The sequence below is a fragment of the Nyctereutes procyonoides genome, unplaced genomic scaffold, assembly GCF_905146905.1.
Source record: "Nyctereutes procyonoides isolate TBG_1078 unplaced genomic scaffold, NYPRO_anot_genome, whole genome shotgun sequence".
In the NCBI taxonomy this organism is placed as follows: domain Eukaryota; kingdom Metazoa; phylum Chordata; class Mammalia; order Carnivora; family Canidae; genus Nyctereutes; species Nyctereutes procyonoides.
The window spans coordinates 21616620-21631934 of record NW_026575051.1 but is presented as its reverse complement, the minus strand read 5'-3'; the positions used below and the strand labels follow the sequence as shown (position 1 = coordinate 21631934).

The 15315-nt window shown below is 34.2% G+C and overlaps 1 protein-coding gene across 8 annotated transcripts in view; it reads right to left on the bottom strand.

Moving 5' to 3' along the window:
- Nucleotides 1-15315, bottom strand: part of MLIP (muscular LMNA interacting protein) — a 252774-nt gene that overhangs the window by 79431 nt on the left and 158028 nt on the right. For 7 of the 8 annotated variants that reach the window (XM_055330897.1, XM_055330901.1, XM_055330902.1 and 4 more), the window contains 3 exons: nt 5203-5268; nt 5036-5119; nt 4859-4918 (listed from right to left, as the gene is read on the bottom strand). In XM_055330897.1, coding sequence (XP_055186872.1) covers nt 4859-4918; nt 5036-5119; nt 5203-5268 — 210 coding nt within the window. The remainder of the gene's footprint in view (nt 1-4858; nt 4919-5035; nt 5120-5202; nt 5269-15315) is intronic. The other variant, XM_055330900.1, reaches the window with a different exon arrangement.

Sequence of the window (15315 nt, the reverse complement as noted above, 5' to 3'; positions counted from 1 at the left end):
TCTCTGATATACACTCACACCATTGATGTGCATATCATCCCTAGATCTCTCCTACTAGCTCCAGACACATAGATTAAGGCCCCCTGATACACATTTCAAACTCATCCTGTCAAAATGAACATAATCCTCTTCCCTCCTCCACACTCTGCCTTCTACGTGGTTATCTATGCTCAGGGCGGAAACACGGAGCTCATCCATGATTCTTCTTTCCTTGACTACTCACATCCAACCTCGCAGCAAGCCTAAAACACTTCTTACAAACCCGCATGCTTCTCTCTTACTCCCCTGAGCCCATCCCGTCTAGGCCATCAGCACTGACTGCTCCTCTGGCCTCAAGGGCCCCCTCACAGCAGCCATCATGATCATTTCAATGGTTTCATATTAATCTGCCCATATTTTATATCTTCCTATTTTCCATACAATCCAAACTTTACGCTATGACAAATATAACCACACCTTGTTTTATTGTGCTTCACACTTTATTATACTTTGTATATAGTGTATTTTCCACAAACTGAAGTTTTGTGGCAACCCTGTGACAAGCAAGTCTATTAGCACCATTTTCCAACATTTGTTACTTTGTGTCTCTGAGCCACATGCTGGTAATTCTTGCAATATTTCAAATTTTTTCATTATTATTATATTTGTTATGGCAATCTATGGTCAGTAATCTTTGATGTTATGATTGTGATTGTTTGGGGTCCCACAAATCATGCCCATATAAGATAGCAAGCTTAATCTATAAACCATAAATGTTGTTTGTTCTATCTGCCCACCAACAACCATTCCTTGATCTCTCTCCCTCACTTTGGGCTTCTCTATACCCTGAGACATAACAAAATTGAAATCAGATCAATTTAGAACCCTACAATGGCCTCTAGGTGTTCATGTAAAAGAAGAGTCCCACATCTCTCTTTAAATCAAAAGCTAGAATGATTAAGCTTAAAGAGGAAGGCATGTTGTAAGCAAGGACAGGCCAAAAGCTAAGCCTCTTGTGCCAAACAGCCAAGTTGTGAATGCACAGGAGGAGTTGTTTCAGGAAATTAAAAGTGCTACTCCAGTGATAAGAAAGAGAAACAGCCTTATTGTTGATAGGGAGAAAGATTTTGTGATCTGGAAGAAAGATCACAACAGCCACTAATATTCCCTTAAGCCAAAACCTAATCCACAGCAAGGCCCTAACTCTCAATTCTAGGAAGGCTGAGAGAAGTGAAGAAGCTGCAAAAGAAAATTTTGATGCTAGCAGAGGTTGGTTCATTAGGTTTAAGGAAAGAAGCTGTCTTAACAATACTATAGTGCAAGGTGAAGAATCAAATGCTGGAAGCTACAAGTTATCCAGAAGTTCTAGCTGAGAGGATTCATGAAGGTGACCATGCCTAACAACAGATTTTCAAATGTAGATGAAACAGCCTTATATTGGAAGAAGGTGCCATCTAGAACTTTTATAGCTAGAGAGGAGAAGTCAGTGCCTAGCTGACTGCCTTGTTAGGAGCTAATGCAGCTGGTGATTTTTAAATTGAAGCCGGTGTTCATTGATGATTCTGAAAATCATAGGGATAATCCCTGAGAATGATGCTAAATCCACTTTGCCTATGCTCTATAAATGGAACAAAGCCTAGATGACAGCACATCTGTTTATAACATGGTTTATTGCAAATTTTAAGTCCACTGTTGAGACCAACTACTCACAAAGAAAGATTCCTTTCAAAATATCCCAGCTCATTGACAAAACAACTGGTAACCTGAGAGCTCTGATGGAGATGTAAAGCAAGATGAATGTTGTCATGACTGCTGTTACAACATCCATTCTTCAGCTCACGGATCAATAATTAATATTGACTTTCAAGTAATATTATGTCATTTACAATGACAGGGAAAGACTTTGAGCATATTATGCTAAGTGAAATAAGCCAAACAAAGACAAATGCCATATGATTTCACTTATAAGCAGAGTCTAAAAAACAAAACAAAGGAACAAACAAATAAAGGCAGAAAAAAATTCATAAACACAGAGAACAAACTGGTGGTTGCCAGAGGGAAAGAGGTAAGGAGATGGTCAAATGTGAGAGAGAAAATGGGAGATAAAGGCTTCCAGTTAAGGAATATATAACTCACTGGAATAAAAGATACAGAACAGGGAATAGAGTCAATAGCATTATAATAGCATTGTATGATGACAGATGGGAGTTACACTCATGGTAACATAGTACAAGATATTAAACCATGATATTATTACACCTGAAACTAATGTAATATTATGTATCAAGTATACTTCAACTTTTTATTTTATTTATTTCTTTTTGAGAGAGAAAGAGACTAAGCACAAGTGAGGTGGGGGGGCTGAGATAGAGGAAGAGAGACTTCAAATTTTGAAAAAAAGAAATGAAAGAAAACTTTCCGGAAAGGATTCACCATTCTTGATGCCATTGAGAACATCCTTAACTCATGGCAAGAGGTCAGAATATCAACATTAACAAGAGTTTGGAAGGAGTTGATTCCAACCATCACAGAGGAATTTATGGAGTTCAAGAGTTCAGTGGGGGAAGTGCAGATAGGGTAGAAATAGCAAAAGAAAAAAAAAGAATTAAAAGTGAAACCTTAAAGATATGCCTGAGCTGCTGTGATCTCATGATAAAATTTGAACAGATAAGGAGTTACTTCTTATGGATGAGCATTACAAAAGTGGTTTCTTGAGGTGAACTGTACTCCCGGTAAAGATAGTGTGAAGATTGTTGAAATGATAACAAAGGATTTAGAAAATGACATAAATTTAGTTGATAAAGCTGTAGCAGGATTTGAAATGACTGACCTCATTTTGAAAGAAGTTCTACTGCGTAAAATGCTATCAAACAGCATTGCATGCTACAGAGAAATCGTTCATGAAAGGAATAGTCACTCAATGTAGCCAACTTCATTTTTGTCCTATTTTAAGAAATTGCCACAGCCACTCTAGCCTTCAGGGACAACCACCCTGATCAGTCAGCCAGCAACATTGAGCCAAGACCCTTCACCAGCAAAAAGGTTACTGAAAGTTCAGAGGATGGCTAGCATTTTTTTAGCAATAAAGTATTTTTACTTAAGATAGGCACTTTGCTTTTTAGATATAATGTTATTTCACACTTATAGATGATAATATAGTGTGAACATAAATTTTATATGTATTGGGAAATGAAAAATGCATTTGATTCACTTAATTGCAATATTCACTTTATTGCTATGGTCTGGAACTGAACCTGCAATATCTCCATGGTATGCCATAAGCATTTAAATCATTATCCCTGGGCCGCCTTCTCATTTTATACGCTTTACCCCTGGCTCACTGTACTGCAGCCATACTGCCCTTCATCTTCACATACACTAAGTTCTTTCCTGTACATATGCTTACTCCTCTGCCTGAAAGCTAATCTCCCCAATCTTTCTACAATTTGGACTATTTCCATCTTTGTTCTCAGCTTGAATTCTGCTTTCTGATCACTAAGACCAAAGTATTCCCCTTAGGTTACTTGGCCTTGCTTGCCATTATGCCCTTAATGCCTCACACCCCAGGCGCACAGTAGACACTTAATAAATACTTGTTGAATGAAACAGTTGTCTTAAAGTTAGTGACCTAGAATAATGTATTTTTAATACTATAAGCATTAAATATTTGTTAAATCAGTAACATATATTATTATTCACATATTACTATTTAAGTCCTAGTCCTATTATAAAATATAACATAAAGTATTTTTATATGTTCAACAAATGGAATAAAAATATATTTTAAATGTATATAGTCTCAGGCAAATCAAACACGGTTTCATATTTTTAGATCAAAAGACTTAAAGAATATGCAACAAAATAGATAAACACAAAAGCTATAATTATCTACTTGTAGGTCCTCTCCACTAAAATATAATCTTAGTATTGATAATTATTGGTTACTGAGTTCCTATGTCATTATTAACAGATAATTGTAGTTTTGATAATCCAATCAAAAATTGATATTACTCTTCTCGTTATAAGCAATTCTGTACATTTAAAACCTGCTTTGTATGCACAATGTACAACTTTTAGAAGGAACATGAAAGAAGTATTTATACTCATTCCAAGAGTGAAAATAAGACTGACCAAAACACCCTAATGATTATAAAGAAAAAGCTGCAACCATTTTGAAAATTCGGTGAGTAGATCTGTATTAAGCATTCAAAAAATAATTTGGAGAAATGTAGTATTTTATTTTACCAAATGAACTTACTACAGTATAAGAAGGAAATAATTAAAAACTAGATTAAAATTAATGACTTAGTAGTATACTAATGATCTAAAATATCCCAGTTTCGTCTCTCTGAGTCAAAGAACAATGAAATAAGCTTAGTTGACCAAAAGGAAAAAAGTTCCAGAAATAATACCTGTGTGGAAGCTCTTAGCCTAATAGAACTTCAGTCTACTTCCCTTTTCCACTTGTAAGATACTGTGAATTACATAAGTACCAAAGCTATAAGAGGGATAAGCTACAAATTCTATAAGTGATTCTTAAAAATGCCTCTTAAAATGCCAACATATAAGTACATGGTCTAATACTTTGGCTCAAATTATTTTGAACTTAACCCATAGTTAGAAATAAATTTTACTTTGTAACCCTGTACACACATACTCATATACACATGTAAACAAATTGAAAACTATGTCAGCAATACCTACCCACCACTAGTAATACAGTCAGATATTTTACATTTCTACTATTCTATTTCTAAGATGCTGGATGCTATTTAGCTAAATTAACTTCCCAATTCACTATGGGGCCTTAAGCTGCAGTTTAAAACCATTGATCTAGTTACTCTTACAGTTCAGTAAATTATATTAAATACATACATACTTTCATCATGTCAGAACCCAACAACGTCTGTGCGGAACTTGAAGGAGAATCAGAAGAATGCTGGAAAATAGAAAAATAAAAAAAAGGACAAGACTAAGATGCATCATACTCAAACAGAGGAAAATGAAGAGAAGCAAAGCAAATATTTGAATTGCACATTCTAGTCTAAGGCATTACCATAGACAAGGAATCCTGTAAGACCTTATCAATGGTAGCACAGAGCTCTTCAGTTTGCTGCCTGAGCTGTGCAGGGAAACACAACTGGAAGAATTGAAATCAGGTACCGAGTTAGCAATGAGGTTTGGGATTTTGTCTCAAAACCATGGGTAATCTGAAGTCATTACCTCCAGAGGTAGGTCCAAAGCATTGTCCTTGAAGACACCTTCAGTCTTAGCTGGTTCATCGAGAGCCTAGTGATAAATGAAATAGTTCTCATGTGAGGCCTTTAGTCAAATATAAATGTAGTAGAAAAGTCTCTTCAAAGAAAGCCCTGTAGGGATCCCTGGGTGGCTCAGTGGTTTAGCACCTGCCTTCGGCCCAGGGCGTGATCCTGGAGACCTGGGGTCAAGTCCCACCTCGGGCTCCCTGCAAGGAGCCTGCTTCTCCCTCTGCCTATGTCTCTGCCTCTCTCTCTGTTTGTGTCTCTCATGAATAAATAAATAAAATCTTTTTAAAAAAGGAAAAAAAAGAGAAAGAAAGCCCTGTATATCTCAAATTTCAAAAAGGAGAATAAAAAAACTTTGAATCATCTGATGATGAGCTATTATTTGGCATGGAGGCATTTCTCACATTAGTCTAGTTTGTCCAACGTAATGAGTATCTCTGATAGAAGGTGTTGAAATGAAGAACGAAGACTGAGTTTTTAAACACACAAACTAGAACCTGGACATGTTATCCATCCTTGTCCCCTTCAAAGAAGTCTTGTCCCCTTCAAAGAAGTCACTTTGGGAAGCTACACACAGAAATAATGATGAAGCCATGTCTCAAAATACTACAAAAACTATTTCTGAGGAAATGCTTCAGGGCCAGTTAAAAAAAAACATGCGTACACAAGAAAAAAATCTTGCCTCATTTTTAATCATTTATATCCAAAAAGTTTTGGTAACTCTATTTATCAGACTTGACCTCAAATGATATCCAACTCTTTGGAAACATACTTTTTATTTATTGTGCTATAGTTCAGATATATAGTTTGGATACGGAGAAAGTAAGATGGCACTCTGTAGAGTGTATGTACTCCATTGAGAGTAATTGAGGCATTACAAAATAATAGAAGCCAGTGTATATTCGTCCCTGCTTACTTTTTCATCTTCTACATGCACATGAGAAGTAATCATTCATTGATTTTGTGTTTATCATCATGTCTCTTTAATTTTTAAAAGGTAACAATATATTTATATATCACTAAACAATATATAAGGTTGTTTTGTGGAATTCTTTTGAAACTAACTTTTTTGTGTTTGTTTGATTTAAACCACTTTATTGAGGTATGGTTGATATACAAAAACCTGTACCTATTTAATGTATGCAACTGATGTATTTGAAAACAAGTATATATCCATGAAACCATGTCAACAGTCTATTGCCATAAGCACAATCATCACCTCCAAAAGTTTCCTCTTGCCCTTATTATTACTGTTTTCCATATAGCCATTCATTTAGTTGTTTTACTTCTATATTATAGCACATTGTATGCATATTCCACAAAAAAAATGGATACTTTCTTCTAGTGCTGAATATTTAGGGTGTTCCAAATTTTTCCTATTACAACCTGTAACAACTACCACCCATGTACGTGTTTCTTTATACACATATTTGTAGTTTGAGACTAAAGTAGCTGCATAATAGCAGAGTACAAGATAGTCAACTTTATCAGATATTGTCAAATTGTTATTTAAAACAATTGTATAGTTTTACATTCATAACTGCAAAAATTGAGAGTTCCTGTTTTCAGACTTTGAAAAATGTTTGGTTTTACATTGAATTTGCCTAAAAATTTTTGAGGTTGAGCACCTCCTATGTGTTTATTGGTTATTCATGTTTCCTTCTATATATTTACTCATTGTTCTATTGGGTAGTCTGTTTTTTATTCATCTGCTGGAAAGTTTTATATAATCTGGCTGCAAAGTATTTGTCAATTAGACATGGTACAAATGTCTTCTCCCAGTCTTGCCTTTCCTTTCCATGATTGCCATGATGCCTTTTGATAACACACACAAGTTTTCATTGCAGTGTAGTCAAAGTTTTCACCATTTTCCTTTGTGATTGGTGTTTCCTTTCAGAAACTATTTCTTAACCTAGTAAGTCACTCCCTTGGGTGGGACTCTTAGAAGCCGGGGTGCTAGATATGTGTTCTAAATCTTTCATGCCTAGGGAGAAGCTGGGAGTTGGGGATTCTCTCCCAACTGCATGGAGCTGTGCCAGTATTAGAGTTTATAAGGACAGTGTGTCTCAGCCTTTTTTTTTTTTTTCCTGATTTGATATTCTCTTTCACCCAGTGTGTAACAGTCACTCACATAGTTTCTGGATTTCTTTCAGAGGGAATTGTTCTGTGTATAGCTGTATATTTGGTGTGTCCATGGGAAGAGGGAAGTTCAAAAACCTCCTATGTTGCCATCTTGGTCACACTCCTTTATTATTTCTAATATTTACTTGTGTCTACATATGTTTTTAAAAAATCAATTTCTCCAGAGACTTATCAATTTCTCATCTCTTAATTAGACTACATTTTGGCTTTGATCTTCCTTGGAATACTCATATTCCATTTCAATAATATCTGTTCATATCTTTACTATTTCTTTCCGTTCTCATTTTTTGGATTTATCCTGGTTTTCTTCAATGTATTCCTTTTGTTAAATTTACAAGTCATGATCATTGTCATTCAATTTTCACTATATCTTTAAACATATCCGTTAATATTTCTTAGACTCATGGGTTATTTACAAGTAGTTTTCCCCTTTTAATTTTTAAAAATATGAGGATTTTCCCAATTTTAAAATTATCTATTTTAGTTATATTATTGCCAGAGAATTTCTTCTTCATAATAGTGACTTCTTACGAAGTATGAGATATGACATGACAGTTTTATAAATGTTCCAATGATGCTTAAGAAAATATCTATCTTCTAAAATTGTCTGCAGGCTTCTGTGTGTGTATGTGTGTGTATCTGATCAAAATTATTCATTGTTTTGTTCAAGTTGTCTCTAGTTTACTGAGTTTCCTGCATACTTATTCTATCAATAATTGAAAACGATATCATCAAATCTCAGGGAATCATAGTAGGTCTGTTCATTTCTCCCTGTGATACCAGCAATTTTTGCTCAACATAGTTTGAAGCCATTTTATTAGCTACATTCATAATTAGAAGTATTCCTCCCTCATGAATTAAATATTCATCATTATGAAGTGACCCTCTATTTCCTCAGTAATGCTTTATGTCTTAATATCTATTTTACCTGATATAATGAAATGTTTTGATTAGCATTTTACTAGTACATCATTGTTTGCCTCTTTCTTTTCAACTTTCTGTGTTCAAACATTAAAAATAAGTGGTTTATAAGCAGCAGATGTCTAGAGTTCATCTCCATTGTCTTTTATTTATTTTTTAAATTTTATTTATTTATTCATGAGAGAACACACACAGAGACACAGAGAGAGAGAGAGAGGCAGAGACACAGGCAGAGAGAAAAGCAGGCTCCACGCAGGGAGCCTGACTCAAGACTTGATCCTGGGTCTCCAGGATCACTGCCTGGGCTGAAGGCAGCCCTAAACTGCTGAGCCACGGGGACTGCCCTCCATTGTCTTTTAATTGGAAAAGTTAACATTTCTTTTATTACAATTACTTATATATTTAAATATTTCCAAATGTTTGTTTTATTTTTGTTTCACTTTTTCTATTTCATTTTAATTCAATTTTTGAATCCTGTAATTGATTTTTTTTCTCATTTTCCTTCCACTAATTTGGATATTGTGACAAAGAAAATGCTAGGTGTTCATTAGAGACTTTCATTTTCTCAGACACATATACATTTCCTTGGTCTCAGGAATTTTGGTATGAGCTTGTGACATTTTTATGAAATAAATGTGCGCTGAAGTCATATATAACTTTTGGCACAAGGCAGGTAAGAGTAGATATGACTTTTCCTCATTCTCTTTCCTCTTCTTCAGGTTACTAAGGTGCAAGATGGAAGCAGACTACATCCCTAAATCACTGAAATACTGAGAACTCATGTGGGAGAACCAAAATGAACTCTACTAAACTATGATATGGGAAGGAAATAAACAATGATGGTGTTAAGCCACCAAAATATCAAGGTTTGTCCATTGTGGCTATGAGTGTGGCTTACATTAAAACTAATAGAAATATTATAGACTTTTTTTTTTTTTACAAATTACCCTTGAACAGCTTTCCAATTCATATCAAGGTCTAAACCAAGCAATACAAAATCTAGAAGCATAATGAGACAAACTAATTTTAACTTTTCAGTATAAAGTTTCCTTATCACAAATTCAAATCTCAAATCCACTAAAGGATAGGCTTACAGTTAAAGATTCTCTTTTTTCCTACCCTGAGCCTAAGCTGATATAAGAAATTTTGCCTGTAATTTCCCTTTGCAAATTTTTTTTTCTTATCCATCTTGTAATTGAGAGTGTAACCCTTCAAAGATCTTGGCTTTATGATAGGGAGGCAATTCCAATCCTCATTTCATTCAGCCCCAAATCTTTCTCTCCCTTCACCAAGCTGATAGTAAATCCCAATCCCTATGGTTAGGGAGCATAATATCTTCAGAATAACTAAACATTATGAATTTCTGCTTGCTTTTGTTATTTGAGCCTCGGGGATTTCCCCTACTTTTTTATGAGCTCAGCTTCATATTTTGGGATGAATCACAAGCAACTGCTGTATTCAACTGAAAATTACAGCTGTCCTGTCCTGTTACTTAGATTTACCTTCTCTTTCTCCCTTCTTCATTATCAGTCTAATATACCTATATTCTGACCAAAAATTGTCACACCAGCTGTGGAACCATGTGATTTAAGGCTCAACAGAATCAATTTTTGCCCCTCTAACAGAGCCAGTAATATAACAGATCCAGAACTATTAGTCTTCACCAAGAGGAACCATGTCCTGATGCTAGTTATCATTTTGGCCTAGGATATTTGCCTAATAATTCAAAAAAGTTACATCTAAAAATAAAAATTTACCATCTCCTCATTTCAATAACTCACAAAGGAAAATACTGTCTGGAAAATTTTTGTGCAAAATATACTATTCTGCATTAATTAACAAAATATATAACATTATCTATTATAACATAATAGAAACGTGTGAGATTGACTCTTTGTTACCATAACGTTTTCTCTTTTTGCCTTTCTCCTTTGTTCTCTAAACTTACTAGTCATGAGTAATGGATAGCAGGAACAGAAAATTTCAAAAAGCTAACTCCTAGTTGGTGTTCATAGTTTAATTTTTCTCTGACATAGTGTCTTAATCACCTATTTACCTTGTTGGTAAGTAAGGGGGAGGGGTCCTAACCTTGCTGTTAGAGGCATAGCCAAATACATGGTCTCTATCACTGGGTAGATGGAACCAACAACAGTACAGTTTGTTACTCAGATATATTCACAGCCTAGAGGAAAGGAATGCTTCACACCACACAGGGCCAGACAAGGGTTGTGCTCAGGTACAAAGCAGGGGTGGTGGAAGGCAGGCTTTATAGTATCAAAAGGGTGACATATGTGTTCCCTGGTTTGAGAAGGTTGTGATTGGCTTGTTCAATTCAGTAAGAACTGCACTTGGTTTGATAAGGAAGGTTAGGGGATCTTATCTGGGGGTGGACAGGGAGGAGGGAAAGTTGCAGTTAGGCTACTTGAGGCCCCTCCAAGTTCACTATATGTCAAGGTGGCACATAATATGGGGCCTTAATTTTAGACTTTATGCCACACATGGCTTCTTCTTCTTCTTTTTTTTTTAAGATTCTATTTATTATTCATGAAAGAGAGAGAGAGGCAGAGACATAGGCAGAGGGAGAAGCAGGCCCTATGCAGGGAGCCCGATTGGGACTCCATCCGCGACTCCAGGGCCACGCCCTGGGCGGGAAGGGAGGCACTAAATCTCTGAACCCAGGCATCCCACACACACGGCTTCTAATCACAATGATAATTATGAAGAAGAAAGTCAGAAATTAATGACAAGAACTAAGAACAAATTCCTTAGGGGAGAAGTTTGATCTAGCCCTTCTTCATCTTTCCAACAATACCTTCTAACTACTCTTCACTTGCAAGCTGCTCTTCAGCCTCAAAGAACCACTTTAATTCTTTGACCTTGTGGTTACCTTTAACTACATGTTATTAACTCTGCCTGGATTGAGCTCACTTCAAGAATTCCTATTTATCCTTAGGATTCTAATCAAATCCCTTTATGATATAGTTTTGGCCTTCATATCAGGAAGTCTTCATTCCCTCTTTGGGTACCATATCACTTTGTACATACTTTAAGTATATTATATCATAATTATTTTTCAACAGTATCTCTACCAAACTGGACCATTTGTCCCTATCACAATAAAAAATTTGGTATTTATCTTTATAGCCCCAGGATAGAGCCAGTGATATGTGATCAATAAACATTTTTAGGATGAATTGAAAGGATAAAGTAATGACTAAACGTGGTTAAGTGAATAAATAAATTGTATAAATAATATGATTTTAATTGTCCTTGGTAAAATGTTCTAGAGAGAGGGTTTAAACTCTTTGAATATTTTAAATAACAAATACTTTATTTTATCTCTGCATTTTAATTACATGTGTTTCCATCAAAGATCTGAGCATATGACCAGTGTTAATGTAATGAGCAGATATTTTTTCAGCCAAAATCAAATAAGGTTAATATCTTGGTTACTCTGTGGGAACGTACTGTAGGAAAATAAAACTTTCAATAGACCATTTGAAATGTTGAAATTTACTCAGAGAATGAAAAAACTACTCAGAACCCTTGGAAAATTAAGGAAGATAACCGGTATTAGGTGAATAATGCTGAAACTTTGAAATAGGGCAATATTCAGACTGTATTTAAATTTGGAGCAAGGTTATTTTGAATTTCAATAGCTTGTAAGTTTACTAGAATTGATTTTGTTTTAATCGATGAGTAGTTCTTTGTCCAATGTATCATCTTGAATTATTCCTTCTGGCAGCCATAAAGAGTAGGTTTTTTTTTTTCCTCAATAGTACAAAATTATATTTAAATGAAAATATATTAAATCACCATTAAAAAGAACTCTGACCATAGATTGCTTTTTGACACCTAGCCAGCAGGAGAGTATTGATTTTTTTTTTAGATTTATTACTTTTGAGTGAAGTTGTCTTGGAATATTCTCCAATAAAATATTTTTATTAAAAATATACTTTTCTACCATATTGGATGATAGCCAAGTGAGACATAAATGGTGAATACTTTGAATTCTATTTTTAAAGATTCTTAACTAATGTAAGTTATCAGGAATATAGTCATTAAAAGTAGTTATCTTTTGCTCAGAACAGCCAACTGTGTGGTCCAGTTTTTAAAAAGAGACCTAGTAAATCAAATTTTTCACAGAAAATAGTTTCTCAGCTCAGCACCACATTATAATCAAGAGCCAAGGACTATGAACTAGGACTGTAAATCAAAGTTCTCATGGGAGCATATGCCAGTAAACTATAATAGGTATTTCTCACCTGAAAGGAGATCTCTGATGGAACTGCAAGCACTTTTAAGTCAGATATATTAAATCAGTCTAACCTGCTCTCTGGCAATAGGATTAAGTTCTAAAAATCTGAAGACAGCATGAATCAGTTGTATTTTAAATGCAGCTAGAAAGTAAGCTATTTTCAAAGGAAGAATAATCAAAAAGGTCTTGTAAACTTTTTGTGATGCCTAGACTATCTAATTAGATTGGATTTCAAAAATTTTATGGGCCAGTAACTCTATCAAATTAACCCCCCTCAAAATGATTCAAGCTAAACCTAAGTACTCCTATACTTTGTTAATCTGACCAGCTAAGTATTTGGTAGAATAAATCCTCTGAAGCCCATAAAAGCCTTATTTGCTTTTCTGCCATTAATACAAAACCATTTGTAGGATTAGAGATATCCTCAGCAAAATAAATCTCACTTTGATTATATAGTTGGAGATTCAGTTCTGAATAGCACTCAGATCTGAAGAAAAAGGGAAAATGTACACTGTAAGCTAAAGGGTTCCCAGATACAGCTTTTTTAAAGATACAGAAATATTTATCATTACATTATTTTTATGATTGGTTTAAAATGTTCAATAATTGAGGAAATCAACTTGGTGCTTATAATCCTAAGATCTTTGAAGTGTTGAACATCTGTTCCTACCACACAGAAGAAAGAGTTTGCGCAACAATTGCAGCCTATTTCAAACCCATTCATTAAATAGGCTCAATAGCAGGAAAATTCATTTTTTCCTTCATTCAATCAAAGACATCAGAAAAGTGTGCCTTGTTTTCAACCCAAACCTCCTTCACTGTAATGTGCCTCTGTCTTTTAGTAACTCAAGGAATCACAGTGGCTTTGTAAACTTCACTCACTCATGTCTCAGAACTAAATCATTTCCAATTCTCTTTAATTGTTACTCAATAAAAAAAAAATTAAAAAAACAACTTTTTTTGCTCTAATTTGATGAGGATTTAAATGCATTTTGTCAAGTAATGAAAAAAAAGTATTGCAGACAGAAATAAAAAATCGTCATTTCTTGCTCAATATTTCACTTTAGCTAGTTGATGTCACTATTGTATGGTGAACAGAAAAAGGCTGGGAGATAATCCTGTAAGGTTCAATTCAGCAACATACTTGCCCTGCTGCTTTGGGGCATTTACTTGGCATCTTTGAATGTCAAAATAGTCACAGAGTTGTGAGGACAATAAAACATTTAGTTCAGTGTCTGAATCACTACAATACTCAATATGGTGGCCATTGTGATTGTATTTTCTAGTTGTTAAAATGTATCAAGTCTAAAATCAACTTAGTTCCCGTATAGTGGAAGGTCCTTTATAGTTTTTCCATGGAAATAGAATTGATGAAGTTTATTCTACCCTAAAGAACAATTCTTAATTATCATTGCCCCAATTATAATACATTAGGTTCCTTAATTTTTATGATTTTATGAGCGAAAATTTGCTTTAAAATCCTATGAAATAAAATTGGACTTTTTAGAGACCTATCCAGCTGCAAAGTAAATTAATTCATTCAATGAACATTTAACAAAAGCTACTATATTTCCTCAAATAGTTCATAGTAGGAAAAAAAAAACCACTACCAACATGCATAATTAAATATGGTTTGGTAAGTGCTTTAAAAGAGACTTGTGTATAAGAGACAATTGCCTGAGAACAAACTGGAATAGATTTGGGTCCTGGGCACTTTTCCATTGCCAGAAAAATCGACACACAGTCACTTGTACTAATCAATTAAGAGATGTCTCTCTAGGATAAGCCATATGCTAAGCTAGCAACCAGATTTTGTTAAATTTTTGAGACATGTAGAGATCTTAAAATATTCTCACCAAAATACATATGTTTAATTAGATTAAAGTTTACCAACTCATGGTTTAAAATTTTAAGCTGGCAATTTAGGATAAATTGATTTGAAAACTGATGAGATAGCACAAATCTTTACCTTCCCATTTTTATAGCACAATTTTTACAATTATCCTCAGAATAGCTATTCTTTAACTTCCTTCTACTGGGAAAAATAAAATAATTTTTATACCTTACCTTTCATTTAAATAATTAATGCTATAATTTAAATGTTATATTTATTAAATTGAGCTACTCTATTATTCTTTCAAATCACATAGCTTATAAAGTAAATGTGTCTTGAAAATGGCAGCCAGAAATGCCATTTGTTGAAAAATGGTACCTAACTCTAGCCTTGATTTTATCCTGAGGAATACTTGTAAGGAAGGGAATAGAGAACTTAAATTGCTTTATAAAAAAAAATACTTTCATGGAAAAATATGAATCACTTGTTAAATAATAATGATGCATGATGTTTTATTTCATGAAAATATTTCTTTCTTCATCCTTTATTTCCTTAATTTCACAATGAAAATAAAAAGACATTTATGTGGAATGTTAACATGAGTCCTTCAATTTAATTTTAACTTTCTACCTATTGCTATCTGACTCAGATAATAAAAAGGAAAATTAGTCAATAAGAGAGAGAAAGATTTTTGACATTCTCTGAGAAGAACATAGCAAGACTGAAAGGAATGTCAATTTCAAAATTATTTCCTCAACAATATGGGTGAATATATTGTAATAAGGTTTGTGGACAGTCACAAATGCAAGCTGATCCATTACTTTGTTCCTGCTTTATAATCACGTGTATTTTATTCTCATCTCAATCTTGGAGAAGATGACTATTGGCAGGAGATGAAGCCAAAGACTCTGAAACTA